Source organism: Sinohyriopsis cumingii, chromosome 18 (assembly GCF_028554795.1).
Source record: "Sinohyriopsis cumingii isolate HCF-2022 chromosome 18, ASM2855479v2, whole genome shotgun sequence".
Taxonomy (NCBI): domain Eukaryota; kingdom Metazoa; phylum Mollusca; class Bivalvia; order Unionida; family Unionidae; genus Sinohyriopsis; species Sinohyriopsis cumingii.
The window spans coordinates 28,741,623-28,760,510 of NC_142978.1; the positions used below are offsets into that span (position 1 = coordinate 28,741,623).

General features: G+C 35.0%; 1 protein-coding gene across 2 annotated transcripts in view; it reads left to right on the forward strand.

Annotated features, from left to right (window-relative positions):
• Positions 1-18,888, forward strand: part of LOC149776294 (fatty-acid amide hydrolase 1-like) — a 100,044-nt gene that overhangs the window by 624 nt on the left and 80,532 nt on the right. For both annotated transcript variants that reach the window (XM_089942753.1, XM_089942755.1), the window contains exons 2-5: positions 11,305-11,601; positions 13,375-13,488; positions 14,275-14,331; positions 15,658-15,747. In XM_089942753.1, the coding sequence (XP_089798879.1) occupies positions 11,398-11,601; positions 13,375-13,488; positions 14,275-14,331; positions 15,658-15,747 (465 nt within the window). In that variant the 5' untranslated portion in view covers positions 11,305-11,397. The remainder of the gene's footprint in view (positions 1-11,304; positions 11,602-13,374; positions 13,489-14,274; positions 14,332-15,657; positions 15,748-18,888) is intronic.

Below are 18,888 nucleotides of genomic sequence, written 5' to 3' on the forward strand. Positions count from 1 at the left end.
AATTTATTTATACTATTTTTCTATATACTAATAGTACTACATAAAACTTATATCTTAAAGGAGAAAGTGAGGTGCTGTACAATTTTTTATTTAGTTCGATAAAATATCACACGTCAATATCATACGTTTATATTCTTCTAATTTTGTGGACCTCGTAAGACGAATTATATTTTAATAATATTTGTTTTAAGCAACGTCTGTTAATGTTTTACTGAATTCATAGTCTATCTGTAAAGTGTCGAATTTTGAATAAGTATTGAACCTTAAAGTTGAATGCATTGAGCATTAAAATTTTATCACATTTAAACCAGAAAAGTCTTTTTATATTCTCTTAGTATGTCTGCAAAAACAGTAATAACTACTAAACTAAATAATGTGTGTGTTACACGGTTTTTCTTATAATAGTTCACATGGTCCGAATCAGCCTGTCATCTGGTCCGAATTAGCCCGTAATTTGGACCGAATAAGCCCGTCATTTGGGCCGAATCAGCTATGGTCCAAATCAGCCACGGTCCGAATCAGCCAGCATTCCTATGAAAACACGAGACCAATTAAAGGCTATACCATGCACAGTATAAAGTATGGAGAAATAAAATAACAAGTATGATTAAAAAGCAAAACAAATCCTATTTTTAATCAATGCTTGAAAAAGAGCAGCACAGTATATTTGGAAAGTTTTCAATAAATTCATTGGGGGAATACAGATCAGACAAATAAAATTCACTCACTTATGTTTTTGGTATCCGGCCATCTATCCCTTTACCTCATAGAGCATAGTGACAAAGTGCAGCACGCTATAAATAGAACACGTGTTACCTAGCAGACCGCATACCGATAGGCATGCCTGTGATTTGTTAAGCAATGTAGTGGTGTTACGTTTAACAGCAGTTTTAACCATTTTACGTTTTAGGTAGACAGCTATTATATGTGGAAAAATTTAAGAGTAAAGTCCGATTGTTATAGCTGTGTAATTATTTTTCACAGAAGAATATTTTATGTGCTTTATTATCGAGAGAGAACTCGTTCACCGTAATGTCAGTGAGGCCGCTTGACCGACCGTAGCTGCCATTTCCCATACTCGAAATTGACATGTTTTTCGTCTGCGTCTACATCACTAAGTCATCTGAATTTGATAATCAATAAAAACTAATTGCTGCTTACATAAATATCAGAGCCTTTACCTAAGTTATTGAATCTTTCGTGGTTGTGATTCTAATCGTGAAAACTTCGTAAATACTGAATGAAATCCTGCCTGTGAACTGTTAAGCAATGTAGTGTATGTTATGTTTAACATCAATTTTAACCATTTTACATTATTGGTACACATATATTATATGTGGAAAAATTTAAGAGTAAAGTCCGATTGTTATAGCTGTGTAATTATTTTTCACAGAATAATTTTTTTATGTGCTTCAAAATCGAGAGAGAATTTATTCACCGTCATGTCAGTGAGGCCGCGTGACCAACCGTAGCTGCCATTTCCGATACTCGGAATTTACAAGGTTTTCGTGTTTGTCTACATCACTAAGTCATCTGAATTTGATAATTTATAGAAGCTAATTGCTGCCTACATCAATATTAGAGACTTTACCTAATTTATTGAATATTTCGTGGTTGTGATTCTAATCCTGAAAACTTCGTAAGTACTGAATGAAATCCTGCCTGTGAACTGTTAAGCAATGTAGTGTATGTTATGTTTAACATCAATTTTAACCATTTTACATTATTGGTACACATATATTATATGTGGAAAAAATTAAGAGTAAAGTCCGATTGTTATAGCTGTGTAATTATTTTCACAGAATAATTTTTTTATGTGCTTCAAAATCGAGAGAGAATTCATTCACCGTCATGTCAGTGAGGCCGCGTGACCAACCGTAGCTGCCATTTCCGATACTCGGAATTTACAAGGTTTTCGTGTTTGTCTACATCACTAAGTCATCTGAATTTGATAATTTATAGAAGCTAATTGCTGCTACATCAATATTAGAGACTTTACCTAATTTATTGAATCTTTCGTGGTTGTTATTCTAATCGTGAAAACATCGTACGTACTGAATGAAATCCGCGACCGCCATTTTGGAGAGTGGAGATTACGACCCAGTTACTTTAAATAGCAGATATCGACCAGTGCATGAACAGCGACCATGTGATCTGACGTAATTGTCATTCGCAGAAATGAATGTAGTATCTAATAGGTGGGTTTTCCCCGAAGGTGGCTCTACGAAAACTAGCTCAAAATGGCTGATGTTTACAGCAGGCGTCGAACGGCGCTTCCCCGCAAATCTTGTAAAGGCGTCAAAAGGCGCTTCCATGCGAATGGAGTAGAGGCGTCTAAAGACACTTGAATGAGGTAAAGGGCTATGGGAGAGGTTGTGTAGCTCCCGAGTAAGTTGTTGTTTCTCCTTTCTAGCTATCTTTTCAGCTTGCTTTATGATCCTGTTTTCCACGGCTTTTTGAATGCCCTGTCTGACAGCTAGGCGCCAGCTGGAACGGTCGTTAGCACAGCTCTCCCAGTCATTGACATTGACGTTGACCATCTTCATGTTCTTCTTGCAAACATCTTTGTAGTGCAGACCTGGTCATCGTGTCGGTCGTGTGCCTTCTGCTAACTCCCCGTATAACAGGTTCTTGGGAATGAAGCCTGGGTCCATTCTTTTGACGTGGCCAAGTCAGCGAAGGCGCCTCTCACTGAGAATGGAGATGTTGGCATTTTACAGAACCACTTTGTTGGGTGCTTTGTCCTGCCACTGGATGTGCAGAATGCACTTCAGGCATTTCAGGTGGAAGCTGAGTTTCCTTTCATGTCTCTCATAGGTGGTCCATGTTTTGCAGTTGTATAGGAGTGAGCTGAGCACGTAGGCCGGTAGACACGCAGTTTGGTCTTCTCAGTGAGGTTGGGGTTGTTCCAGACCCTCTGGTTCAGTCTGGCCACCACTGCTGCTGCCTTGGCAATTCTGGCATTCACCTCAGAATCAATGGAGACTGAGCTAGAGATGGTGGACCTGAGGTATGTGAAGTTCTCAATAGCTTCCAAGTTGTACCCTTTGATGGTGATGGAGGGAGGTGAGTCAGTCCTGCGCCATAATGTTCGTTTTCTTCAAACTGATGGTCAGTAGCAACTCCTTACAGGCATGGGAGAGGAGGCATACCAGCTGCTGAAGTCCATCTTCCGTGTGCGATGTCAGGGCTGCATCGCTGGTGTGGAGCAGTTCACGGATGAGGACTTCTGTGACTTTAGTCTTAGTACGGAGATGGGCGATGTTGAACAGCTTGCTGTCAGCCCTGGTATGGATGTACACTCCCTCGCAGCAGTCCTTAATGGCATACTTGAGAAGCAAGGAGAAGAAGATGGCGAAGTGCGTCGGCGCAAGGACACGGCCTTGTTTGACTCCACTGATGACTGGGAAGGCCTCCGATGTTGTGCCATTGAAGCACACTGTCTTGTGTATGTTCTTGTGGAACGATGTGATGACAGCGGGCAGTTGTGGGGGGCAGCCAATCTTCTGCAGGAGTCTGAAGAGTCTACTTCGACTGACCATGTCAGATGCCTTAATCAGGTCTATGAAGACAATGTAGAGGGGCATCGGCTGCTTGCAACACTTATCCTGCAACTGGCGTAGTGAGAAGATCATGTCAACAGTTGACCTGCCTGCTCGAAAGCCACTCTGGGTAGACGTGGGAGGCTAGGGTCTGCAAGCGTGCCAAGGCAACATGGGTGAAAGCCTTTCAGATGATGCTGAGGAGAGAGATGCCATGGTAGGTGTTGCAGAAACTACAGTCTCCTTTGTTCTTGTACAAAGTGACGATGTTGGCGTCATGCATGCCTTGGGGGATGTGTCCCTGTTCCAAGCAGAGGCAGAGGAATATGTGTTGGGGCTGGAGCAGTGCTGATTTCCCGCTCTTGAGGACTTCAGGTGGAACTCATTTGGGGAACACACAAAGATCAGACAAGTAAAATTCACTCACTTCTGTTAAGTGACACTTAGTCACTGATGACACTGATACTGCAAATGTTTTCAATTATTTATTTTTACACATTGCCACATAGTTAAAGGAAAAAGTGATAGAAAACAACTTTAATGAACTGAAAAGTACTGCATCACCAAAATCACCAAGGAGATATGTTTCTCTATCCCACCAGTATGAAAAAAACTTTGTTGAAAAATGTCTCATTGAACTTTATACCAAGATAGCTACAGGTCAACTCATCAAAGCTTCTGCTGAGCTATTTCAGCTAGCATAACATTCATAATCAGTTTAAGTATTGCAACCTCATCATTCCTCAAAATACAGAAAACTGCACAAGCAATGCCTTTTCACAAATCTGGTTCTAAGGATGATGACAGAGGTCTTGCTAGGATTTTAAAACTAGGAATCCAGGACTCCCATTTTGGTAAAAATAGGAGTCCCACCATCAAAAGTTGTAGTCCCTTCTTTCCTACAGAATCAACAGACGTGAGTGCATCTATTTTTAGATAGAGAGGTTTTCGAAATGTAATCACTCACTTTAATATAGCTTCATTACAACAGTCCATTGACAGGATTGCAAATTTATGGCTTATTTATTCGTCTATGTCCTTGTAGTAGTTTTAGGCAATGGTTAAATAGTATCTGATTTGCTATTTTTTCCCCACTATTTTCTCAAATACGTGTCAAGTCGGAAAACAGTTTAGACCTTAAAGCGCATTCCACAACATAGTATTGTCCCATAAGTTTCTGACCAACATAATTTGCATTTTAAAGTTAAATCTTTAATAAAATAATACCTTGGCTTTGCTTTCAATGATTTATATATTTTTCTGAAAATATTTTCCCGATGATTTACGAAAACAATCTAATAAACTGGTACATCCCAGGAAGTCTGCCATTATTTCCCGTTAGGCCTACTGGTTCACTTACAGTTTCAAGCTAATTTTGTGATGAAATAGTGTACAAGAGGCAGTTAATATGTCTCCAGATCACCAATTGTGATTTTAAAACACATGTTTGTATGTTTGTATGTTTTTATCATTAAAGGATATCATGCAGGAAATTGATAGTTGCTACCTTACTCGGAAAAGGGTTAATGGTCAATCAGCTGTCAAAACATTTGCTTGTGAATGGGCAAGAGTTTGTTTGTCAACGTAATTGATATCAAAACTAGACCTAGCTACTGATGTCTTGATGAATACATTTCACTACAACACTAGAACTAACCGGGCTAAGGCGAGGGGCATTTAAAAAAAAGTCAATGTACCTCTTAAATTGCTCTTGTTCGTCCATCAGAGTGATACTGAATTTTGTCAATCCAAGTAAGGACTTATTCCAAACACTAAGGTAGGCATCACACACTTTCTTACACTTAGCTACTGTCCTATCCAAACTATCAATTTTAGCAGCTTTAGCACTCTTCTGAATCTCGTTACAATCTTCGTAAGTTTGCCGTTCAACCCCAAGATACTTATCCAAATTTACGAATGGCATTTTGTCTAAGTCTCAACATGTATTGATTCTGAGGTCACGTGCACTACTTATTCCGATACATTCGGAAATGAGCACAATAACGAAAGCTAAAGTTGTTTATTTGATGTACTTTTATAAATGACTGCATCTATATCTCTGGGTCTTTCTGACTCTGAATTCAATCACTGTAAATATAACTACATTTTCCCACCCGGCTGCCAGTCAAAGCCTTTGAACATGTCGCCCAGCTATTGCATCATGTTCTTTTTTATGTACTCTTATAAGGGCAACATGTATGTACATAAAGGGGACTTTCAGTCACTGAATTCTGTCATTGTAAATATCAGCACAGCTAATTGATCAACATTTTTCCACAAAGCAGGTGGCTGAAGCAGGACTGGCAAGTCTTTGAATTTTGCCACACACCTATTACATGCATATGGAGGACTTTGCCTCAGTGATTTTCTGCATCCCAGATAAAAAATTTGGCATCCAGATATGCGTAATTAAGCGTTTCCGAGATCTCTGGATGATGATAACTACCAGCCAATCTCAGTACTCCCAAACTTATCAAAATTGATTGAAAAACATGTTCATGATTTGTTCATGTTATATTTAACCAAACACTTGCTGTTACACCCTAACCAATCAGACTTTAGACAGAAACATTCATGTTTGACTGCCTTGACCTTGCTAACTGATCAATGGCTTCAAGCACTTGATCAAGGTTGAATAATAGGATCTGTATTTGCAGATTTCAGGAATGCTTTTGATATAGGGGATCATGAAATCCTTTTGAAGAAACTAAACTGATGAAAGCACAGTTAGATGGTTTACTTCATACTTAAGTGAGAAAACACAGCATGTTTATATAAATAATGTTCTGTCTGAACCTGGAACAGTTGGACATGGAGTACCACAAGGCTCAAATCTAGGTCCATTACTATTTATATTATTTATTAATGACCAATCACTTTTACTAGGGGACTCAATTTCATCTACAGATATCTATGCAGACATCCAAAGCACAAAGCAAGAACTGGAAATTTCTTTGCAGGATTCCTTAAACAAACTGGGCAACTGGTACACATGCAATGGCATCTTGGTAAATACTGGTAAAAATAAAATGTTACTAATGTCAACATGGCATAGAAGAACAAATCTTGATAGTGATGTACTATGACATGGAAGGATAACAATTTACAAATGGTCTGTCATGATAGACTACTTTGTGTTCTGGTAGATAATAACCTATCATGGACTGAACATATCAAACATATTAGTATAAAAGTTAATTCAAGTTTATGGCTTCTCAGTAGGAAAATACATTATATCCCAGAAAGGCACAGGAAACTATTTTATAACAATTACTTACAACCTTGTTTAGACTAATGTAATACTGTATGGGGTAACTCAAATGATAAAAGCATAGCAAAGCTAGCACATCTTCAAAAAAGAGCATTTGGGCTAATATCAATCCTAAAATAAATAAAGGAAAATTTAGCTGGTATTTTTTAGTTAAATAAGGAATTAATTGCTAAAGTTTCCAATACTTTGCTCTGGAATAGTATTCCTGTCAAGATTAGAAATGCCTACTCTGTCTCCGTTTTACAATCCCAACATATCCAGTAGCTTCAGAGATGCAGTCAAAATGAGAATGAAAATAACTGTATTTGTATTCATAAATGCCTCTGGGCATCATTAAATATACTACTGATATATTTTGTCACTACTTGCATACTGCATGTATATTGATTATGTGGCTTCAATATGTATGGGTGAGTATCCATCTGGTGAAAGGAAAGAAAGTAATTATAATGTGTCTATACATGTACATGTATAGGTATGCATGTGTGTGTATATGTGTGCATTTGTATCTGAATAAGTTCCTTTCCATGAGGGCCTCAAGTTAGATTCGTTCTTCAGCTAATTGTGTTGCCATCATTAAATAAAGTCACTAAATCTAACCATTCTCTTCTATAGTACATGTATTTGTCTAACCATTCTTTTCATGATTTATGTTTCTAACGATTCTCAACTTGAATATTTTATCTAACCATTCTCATTATGAAGTATTCATCTAACCATTCTCTTCATGAAGTATTCCTCTAACCATTCTCTTCATGAAGTATTCCTCTAACCATTCTCTTCATGAAGTGTTCATCTAACCATTCTCTTCATGAAGTGTTCATCTAACCATTCTCTTCATGAAGTATTCATCTAGCCATTCTCTTCATGAAGTATTCATCTAGCAATTCTCTTCATGAAGTATTCATCTTACCATTCTCTTCATGAAGTATTCATCTAACCATTCTCTTCATGAAGTATTCATCTAACCATTCTCTTCATGAAGTATTCATCTAACCATTCTCTTCATGAAGTATTCATCTAACCATTCTTTCCATGAATTCATATAACCATGCTCTTATTGAATTCATCTAACCATTCTCTTCAAGAAGTATTTCTCTAACCACCCTCTTCATTCAGTTTTAATCTAACTATTCTCTTCATGAAGTATTCATCAAGCCATTCTCTTCATGAAGTATTCATCTAACCATTCTCTTCATGAAGTATTCATCTAACCATTCTCTTCATGAAGTATTCATCTAACCATTCTCTTCATGAAGTATTCATCTAGCCATTCTCTTCATGAAGTATTCATCTAACCATTCTCTTCATGAAGTATTCATCTAGCCATTCTCTTCATGAAGTATTCATCTAACCATTCTCTTCATGAAGTATTCATCTAGCCATTCTCTTCATGAAGTATTCATCTAACCATTCTCTTCATGAAGTATTCATCTAACCATTCTTTCCATGAATTCATATAACCATGCTCTTAATGAATTCATCTAACCATTCTCTTCAAGAAGTATTTCTCTAACCACCCTCTTCATTCAGTTTTAATCTAACTATTCTCTTCATGAAGTATTCATCTGACCATTTTCTTCCAGAAGTAATCATCTAACCATTCTCTTCATAAAGTAATCATCTAACCATTCTCTTCACGAATTCATCTAAACCATTCTCTTCAAGAAGTATTTATCTAACCTTTCTCAAGTATTCATCTAACCATTCTCTTCAAGAAGTATTCCTCTAACCACCCTCTTCATTAAGTTTTAATCTAACTATTCTCTTCAAGAAGTATTCCTCAAACCATTCTTTTCATGAATTCATCAATTCTCTTTATGAATTAATCTAACCATTCTCCTCAAGAAGTAATCATCTAACCATTCTCTCTCATCAATTCATCTAAACCATTCTCTTCAAGAAGTATTTATCTAACCATTCTCAAGTAATCATCTAACCATTCTCAAGTATTCATCTAACCATTCTCTTCATGAAGTATTCATCTAACCATTCTCTTCAAGAAGTATTCATCCAACCATTCTCTTCAAGAAGTATTCATCTAACCATTCTCTTCATGAAGTATTCATCTAACCATTCTCTCTCATGAATTCATCTAAACCATTCTCTTCAAGAAGTATTTATCTAACCATTCTCAAGTAATCATCTAACCATTCTCTTCATGAAGTATTCATCTAACCGTTCTCTTACTGAAATATTCTAGTGTCAGGATAATGTGACTGGGTGTGACATCATGCTACATGTCTTTGGCATGATGCCCCAGTGCTAGACATTACTATAAACTGCTGCACTGCAGACATCATAACAATATGACTGAAAAATTGGTAAAAGCTACTTTAAAAATCCAAATCTGACACACACATGCACACACTACAATTCCTGTAGATTGTCTCCCTTTCCATCCTTGACTGACACTGATTGGCATCTTTGTACTCTTTGGGAAATATGCATATTGTGATTTTTCTGTTTCTTCTACTTGAACATGCTTATTTTAGGTCTTGTCTAACTGAATTGTATAAAGCATCATCAATGTCATTGCCAGTAAGAAAATCCGCATGCCTGTTTGATATAACCATCATATTCATTGAACTATTAAAACCTCTTGTCCTTACTCTAGACTGCATATTATTTATGGAATTTTGACCCATTTCATTGTAGAGCTTTTGACTGATACCTGAAGATGAATCCCATGCTAAAATTCTGTAATATTTGACAGCTTCCACATATTGTACCCTATTTCATATAGTCTCATCACAATTGCAATATGGATGTATCACAAGAGGAGATACCCAACCAAAGCAAAAAGTTGGATACTGTGACCTTTTTTTATACACATGAGTGGTTTTCATATTTTTGTATATTCAGGAGCATAACTCAACTATAAAGAGTAGTCACTGTAAACTTTGATTATTAATTGTCTTTGTTAATTAACGCATTTCACCACATTTATATGGGATTAAAGCCCTTTATCCTCATCACACTTTTATATTTAGACCCAGCTTTACAATCAAGATACAGATGGTCAGAAATGTCACTTTGACCTACTTTCTGCATTTGAAGACTTTGTAATTAAATATGAATTTCAACCTAAATCTCCAACACTGTTTGTTTAACCTTGCTACCTTTGTATCCTTTTTAGGAGTTAGGTCTAACCACACTAAAAATTCATTTATCTAATATCTTCAACACTGAAAGTCAGATTCCTATCATGAAACTTGCTATGTTCATGCATCTGAATGAGTTGTAGATAGCAGTGCCAAACATTCATCAGTGCATTTGACTTTAAATGCGTGAAAGATAGTGCCAAACATTGGTCAGTGCATTTGACTTATGTATGAGATGGCAGTGCCAAACATTGGTCAGTGCAAAACATTGGTCAGTGCATTTGACTTCTTATGCATGAAAGATAGTACCAAACATTGGTTAGTGCATTTGACTTATGTATGAGATGGCAGTGCCAAACATTGGTCAGTGCAAAACATTGGTTAGTGCATTTGACTTCTTATGCATGAAAGATAGTGCCAAACATTGGTTAGTGCATTTGACTGCTTATGCATGAGAGATAATGCCAAACATTAGTCAGTGCATTTGACTGCTTATGCGTGAAAGTTAGTGCCAGACATTGGTTAGTGCATTTGACTTATGTATGAGATGGCAGTGCCAAACATTGGTCAGTGCATTTGACTTTTTATGCATGAGAGATAGTGCCAAACATTGGTCAGTGCATTTGACTTCTTATGCATGAGAGATAATGCCAAACATTAGTCAGTGCATTTGACTGCTTATGTGTGAAAGTTAGTGCCAGACATTGGTCAGTGCATTTGACTTATGTATGAGATGGCAGTGCCAAACATTGGTCAGTGCATTTGATTTCTTATGAATGAGAGATGGCACCAAACATTGGTCAGAGCATTGACTTCGTATGCGTGAGAGTTAGAGCCAAACATCAATCAGTGCATTTGACTTATTAATTTTGAGAGATAGTGCCAAACATTGGTCAGTGCATTTGACTCCTTATGTATGAGGGATAGTGCCAAACACTGGTCAGTGCATTCAACTTCTTTTTTTTTTTGAGGGATAGTGCCAAACATCGGTCAGTGCATTTGACATATTATTTATGAGAGATAGTGGCAAACATTGATCAGTACTTTTGACTTCTTACGTGTGAGGGAAAGTGTCAAACATTGGTCAGTGCATTTGACTTATTATTTATGAGAGATAGTGCCAAGCATTGGTCAGTGCATTTGACTTATTATGCTGAGAGATAGCAGTACCAAATGTTGGTCAGCGTATTTGACTTATGCATGTGAGAGCTTAGAAACTGAAGTACATATTCAGCCATATATTTAGTAATACATGCTCTTCACTCATAACATTATCCATAACTAGTTACATAATGAGGGTTTTTAAAAATTTAATTTTAATTGTTGTCTACATTTATTATTATTTGAACACTAGCACAGCCTGATAATTTCTTTATTTCTTTTGCAGACTGATTGGCAGCACAATTTATTTCCTATATGCATGTCCCTCTAAAGGTCAAACTTCAGATTTTCTTATCCTGGTAAATAAAGTCAATAGATCATGTCACGTGTGTTGCAAATGGTAGAGGAGGAGTCGTACTTCAGCATTGCCAAAGTTGCTGCCATAACACTTGTAGTGATCCCAGTAGGCCAGGCCATTCAGCGCTATTTTTGGAGAAGACACTTAAGGCAGAAGGTCAGGCAGAGACAGAAAGAATGTCAAATAGCTTTCAAGAACTTGGATGATGACCTAAATAGTTTGAATGTAAGTGTAACTTGGGATAGAAGCTATTAGAAATATCTGCAGGTTTTGAATATGTAACCTTTTGACTTTTGAACTCTTGCCCCCTGAGCCCTAGCTCTGCATCCCAGATGTGAAACTTTTGGTTTTATTTAGTCATGTTTGTGAAACATTGTGCATGTAGAATATGATAAACCTATCTTGTTTGTTGTATATAGAGTATAAATGAGATTACAGGGAAAATAGATGGACCCATGGGTATACTAATATTACAGACCATAGTAACTACAGTATTTCTGAAGAAAAATAAAAAAATAAAATTTATTAAAAAAAAGACTCTAAAACTTTGAAAACTCAAAGTGCTGCATGACCTACACTTTTGCTTGAGTTATCAACACTTTCAAGTGTTGTAGGGTTGCATTCAGGAAAAAGCATTTTGCTGAGTAAGATGTTTCAGTTATGGTCATATTTGTGTAATATTTTCTGAATAAGATGTTTGAGTTATGTCATGTATTAGAGTGATAGTTGCTGGGCAAGATGTTTGAGTTATGTCATTTGTGTGATATTTGCTGAGTAAGATGTTTGAGTTATGTATTTGAGTGATATCTGCTGAGTAAGATGTTTGAGTTATGTATTTGAGTGATATTTGCTGAGTAAGATGTTTGAGTTATGTATTAACTATTTGAGTGATATTTGCTGAGTAAGATGTTTATGTCATGTATTAGAGTGATAGTTGCTGGGCAAGATATTTGAGTTATGTCATTTGTGATATTTGCTGAGTAAGATGTTTGAGTTATGTATTTGAGTGATATTTGCTGAGTAAGATGTTTGAGTTATGTCATGTATTTGAGTGATATTTGCTATGTAAGATGTTTGAGTTATGTCGTGTATTTGTGTGATATTTGCTGAGTAAGATGTTTGAATTATGTCATGTATGAACTATTTTAGTGATTTTTGCTGAGTAAGATGTTTATGTCTTGTATTAGAGTGATAGTTGCTGGGCAAGATATTTGAGTTATGTCATTTGTGATATTTGCTGAGTAAGATGTTTGAGTTATGTATTTGAGTGATATTTGCTGAGTAAGATGTTTGAGTTATGTCATGTATTTGAGTGATATTTGCTATGTAAGATGTTTGAGTTATGTCATGTATTTGAGTGATATTTGCTGAGTTTAGATGAATTTCAGGTTTCAAGGAAGAGTCCACATTATGTATGAAATTGTGACCTTTGATTCCACCTCCTTGGGGGCTGGATGTAGGATTCAGAACCATATTGTCATTACCTTTTCTCTAAAAATATTGTACCAAATATAATAGCCTCTGTCAGTCATTGTAGATGAAATTCATGGTACAAGGAAGAGTCTTTATTATGTATAAAAATGTAATCTTTGACCACCACCTTAGCCTCTTGGAGACCGGATCCAGGATCTGAAACCGTATTATAATTACTTTGCCTCTCAAAGCATTCTACCAGATATAATCCCATTTCCTCAGTAATTTTAGATTGAGTTCAGATTTCAAGAAAAAATGATTGAATGTTGGACAGACACCCAGATAACTGATGGACAGACACATGGACAGACATAACATATGACAGTATTACAACTATGACAGTGTCGATATAATAAAGGAATGACAAGTGAATCGTGAAAACCCTAATCTGCTGATACATTTATGGGACAGTAGGTTTATGGGAGAGTTTAATTTTGGGACAGGGGATCTAAGCCTGTGCTATTCACAGGTAAGTGTGTATTGTACACGTGTGCCAGTCACATTGGCAAGTTCAAAATATTTCAGTTTGACCAAGAAAAGTTGCAGTTCATCCATTGCTTGCCAACCTCAGAGCTCCAGGAAGGTCTACAGTCTGGAAAATATTCTGCATTAGAAGTTCTGGCAGCATATCAAACAAAGGTAGTATCATATCTTTATTATACTCTATTTTGGCAAAAATTAGTGGTTAAATGTAGCATGATATATACCCATGTTCATCAGACAGTCCCTGATTCAGACTTGGCCTGACATACAATAAAATGACTGGAAATCTCCATGAAGATAAGAATTTCCTTCCTTATTATTAATATTATTATTTAGGAAAAGGTCACAGACATGAAAAAATGTTCCCGATGAAGGATGGCTGTTCCAGAGGTATTACACATGTTTAACATCCGTGTCAGTTGGGGACTTGATTTGTTTCAAGTGCTACACAGTAACTGGTGCTAAATAAATATCACATAAATGACACTGATTGGTGTATAGCAAAATATGATCTTACTTTTGATATCATTGAATTGACATAAAGAACATGATTTCATTTTGTAATTCTGAAATTGTAACTTTTCTTGAATTCATGGAAGGATGTAATTCTCTCTAAAGTGTAAACATTGTTGTATTTATTTCACTCTTTTTAATCCACTCATCATTAGCTTATTTAACATGGTATAAGTCTACCAAAAAATTATATTGTTACATTTTTTCCTTCATTATATTAGTGTTGATTATTGTGTTTTGCATATGATTATCATGCTGGGACACCAATATATATTGTTGGAACAGGGTATTATGGGTTGGTGGAGTTTGCATTTTAATTAAGAAAAACCTTCTTAATAGGTAAAAATTTCAACAATTGTGTAAATTTTGTGGGGGAGCATATCAACAGTAGGCTTATGGGAGATTTATGGTCCATTTCCTACATTTCAGGCTCAGGAAGTCAATAAAAGGTTGAACTGTGTCACAGAGCCAATACTGGAAGCTGAGGCAAGTCCTATAGATAGCTGAGCAGTTTTTTGTCTCACCTGTATAAACATGCCAAGAGATAGATATCACTGTCTGGCAGAGGCATAATAAGACAAAAATCTCTCAGTATGGAAGACATGATAAAACATCTGTCAATATTTTGCAGAGGAATCATAAGAGACAGTAAAACAGGTATCACTGTTTGGCACAGACATGGTAGGACACAGGTATATCTGTCTGTGAGATATGGTAAGAATAAGATATCACAGTCTGGCAGAGACATGGCAAGAGATATTACTCAGCCGTCTTATTATCAACTGTCCAACAGCTTAATTATCATCAACCTTTCCAGATGATTTGTCTATGTTTTCTATTATTTCAAAGCTCATTTTTGTGATTGTACAGTGTTTAAACTTTTGCTTGTCAGTTTCAGGCTGCTGCTATAAAACTAATGAGATCACTGTCTGGAAGGGATATGTTAATGCATAGCACTATCAGGCAGATACATTCTTAAGACATAGATATCACTCAGGCAGAGACATGGTGAGACATAGATATCACTCAGGCAGAGACATGGTGAGACTTTCTGGAAGAGAAATGATAAGACAGATATCATATAAAATGTGTGTTAAAGTTTTGGTTAAGGTTTTTCATTTGCATGTATTTCCTAAACATGCTGATTCATTTTTTTTTTCATACTTGGGATTAATCATTATAAGCATAAAACAAATCATTTCAGTACATTTATCCCAGTTTTAAACAAATGTGTGGTGAGGTTTTTAGTCAGAGTTTTTCATTTGCTTATATTTCCTAAACCCCTTGATGAATTTTCATCATACTTGGGATGAATAGTTATGAAATTAAGGCAATTAATTTGCTGACATGCATGCTTGCCCTTTAACTTTGACCTGGTCAAGTTCAAATTAAAAGAAAATTTGTGTTATGGTTTTGGCTTAAGTGTTTTGGTATCCTTTTATTTCCTAAACCAGTTGATGGATTTTCTCCATGTTTGGGGCAAATCGTATAAACCAGAAATAATTATTTCTGCGACAGCTGATTTTGCCCTTTGATCTTTGGGTCAAAGAAACTTTGCTTTGTGGTTTTGATTGTTTTTTTTCCTTATGTTTTCTGAATCCCTTGATCGATTTTGTTCATTCATTAAATGAATCATTATAAAATACTGGCCTTGTTATTTGTATGTTTTCATTAATATATTCTGATACATCAGTGTTATGGTTTTCTAATGCAGTTAAGTATGGATCAGGTTTAGAGGAAAGATTTTGAATTATAAATGTCTGCCTGCCAGTCTTTCTGGCTGACTGTTCATAAATGTTGTCTCTTATTCAGGCTGATGCTAAGACTCTTGACGAACAGACTGAAAAGGAAGGTCTGCTTTATGGAATTCCTGTTAGTCTGAAGGAAAACTTTCAGCTTAAGGTATGGACATTATTCATAAATTTATAACAGGAATGCACAAATTGAAGTCTTAACTAATCTGTATCCTTGTTATATCCTTTTACTGCTAGCAACTCTTCACTGTTGGAAAACAGTTTAAGTCATTTCATGCATTGTAAGACAGGGTGAACAAGTTCAAGAAAAATATTACAGATTACAGTTTAAAGTAAATATTTGTAATGAGTTTAATTGTTAAGCATGAAGAATTTTACACTGCTTTTCAAATAGAAATTTTTTTCTCCTTGCAAGACTTCAGAAATAAACATTAGTGAAGCATAATGACAACATAAAAAATGTTGTTTTACAATCCTGCAGACACAAAATACCTGAGGATATTTTACTTAATAAACTACACAATACTTACCTGATTCATCACTCACAAATATGGGATGCATTCTTTCCCCAGTAAACGTGTTTTCCCCCATGTTCTATATTTATGGTACCCTATTTCAGAGCCCTATGACATCAGTGGCATTTAAGGTACATCAAACTGGATAGCATTACGGAAAATAAAAAAGATGTACTTTTAAAAATAATAACAATTAAGTTGGACTTTCTACTCACATTAAAAACATTCAGCAGAAGTACTAATTTTTTGAGACCAGATAATTTTTAGGCTGAAAACTACCAGAATCAAAGTTTGTATCAAGATTTGAGACCTTTTGGCATTAGATATAAGGCAGACCAGTCTGAACTGCATACTTGTGGATGAACGTTTGCAAAAAGTAGGGTAAGTTTGAAATTTGGAGTAAATAGGGGCTGGACGCATAAATCATTGGTCCAATAAGTAAACAGAAAAAATGTTGAATTTTCACTCTTGTGCATATATGTTTGGACAAAATTGCCAATCTGAAAGAATATCTATGATACATTTAGTCACCTGAAAAATGAAAATCTCAAAGAAAAAGATCTGTTTGATTGCAATCAGAATTATTTCACACAAAAGTGGCAAGAGTCTCCAAGGGAAAATGAGTTCACATATAGAAATAAAAAATATGATGACCCAAATATGAAATGCGTCAATCCTTTAAAAACTTTACATTTAATTTATAAGTTAACAGATGTATCATCAAAATTGTATTGTCATTTAAGTGTCTTTCTCAAAAAATTGCCAATTTTCAAACATCTTTTCAACATACATGTAATTTGGTTATGCCAGGATAAAAAAGTTTTACAATAAATTACAGATTTTTTTCTTATTTGTTTTTGGTCATGGATGCCGATATGTGTACAGATAATCCAGAATTGTGGATTTTTTAATGATCAAAATTATATTGCTGTGCTTTCTATTTCTTTTGAATTTTTTGTCTGCTACGTATCTTTTCTTTCAGAATATAGCTATAATAATAATAATAAAAATATTTCAATGTTGAGGAGTACATTACAGAACTTTTTTCCCACTCAAAATAATAAGTACTACATTTTATTGGCACTGTTTTTTTTTCTCCAAAGTCCTTATTAATTTCCTACAGGTATGGATTGTTTTATCTAAGTAAGATGTGTTTGCTAAGTTTGTATTAACCCAGAAATTTTGGTAGTTAAAATACATATTCCAAAAATATGCATTTTGTTATATCTTGGTGGGCATCATGACTCTATGGTCTTAAAATAAGTAACAGAAAAGATTGAGAAGTTACAAGCTTTGTAAAATTCAATAAATAATTTATTTCTCTATAATACAAAATGAATTTGTTTTAACTTACAGTATTGCAACTTAAATTACAAATAATCCAAGAATTACTAATATAAGTCCTAATGAATACAGTTCTGAATAATCTTTGTTGGTATTCCAAATAATTTTCAATACTGAAGGTGTTGATGTGTCTTTAGTGACCAGTAGTCTCTAATTTACTAATCTACCAATGACCGGAATTGTAATAATGTGCCAGCAGTCTTTTGTTGAATCACGGTAAAATAACCCAAGGGTTTCCTTGTTAGAATTCACTATAATTTCCAGTTCATGTCTCTTTCCAAAAATATCACAGAGCACTTTGTATTTCCATAGGATAATAAATAATTTCACCCAAATCAAGATCTGAATATATTAGTATAGATGATTTCTGCTCAGACGTTATCACAGGAATAAATATATTTTCCAGTAAACTAGATTAATATATAGAAAACTAAGACACAAAAGAGTAACCCAGATAAAGGCTAAAAGTTCTAGAAAAATCTTAATTATAATTAGAAGGTCTGTTAGTGAAATTATAATATAGAATATGGTAAACACATTGTCCTTGACTCAGACCAAGACAGATAGGTTTACTTGTATTGATGATGATCCTAATATTAAACCTACAGTTGTAGAGAAAATATTAACTTAATGTTTACAAAAGAAAAGAAAATTGATGATTTTCATCAGGTAAATAATGAAGTTGATATTGGACAAGGTCAGCTACAATTTTACATAACCCATAGCATATATCGAATTAAAATAAACTAAGTAATCATGCAAATTAAATATATACAACAGTGGGTACTAGTCACCAAAGAAAAGTAGGTTAAATTAGCCAAAATTAGCCTAGTTTTCATGATACTATGTGTACTTAATACAAGCAAAAATCGGTCACCTGGACATATGTTTATCATTCATGTGATTATATTTGTTTTTGCATTTATAGTAGTTTCACAGATAATGTTATGTACAATAATGATCGTGATGGGTATATTCATGTTGGAGGGTACTACTTACTACAGGTAAACATTAATCAGAGTGACCTACTTTTCATTCTCTGGTAATGAGACTATGTCTTGGGATAAACTTGATTATTTTCAACAACAAAATTGTAGCCTATAAAAAAAAAGTTGGGATATGAAATTTTAGCACATTTTTTTTATGTAATTCTTGGTATATTTTTTCTAATAATTTTTTTTTAAGACAAGAAATTTATTTAATTTTCCTGTTTATCTGTCATTTTTACCTAATTTCAAATGTTTATTTGATTGGATGACAAAAATTTAGCCTTAGCTGGATGTTTTACCCACATTAACAGTAGCTGCTCACTTTTATGCTCTAGTTTACTATCATCATATTATGCATTATTGTATTTAAATTGTCAAAAGTTAACATTTTTGGCTTGAAAATGTAAATACCAAATGTATTATTAAAATGTGATACCTGTA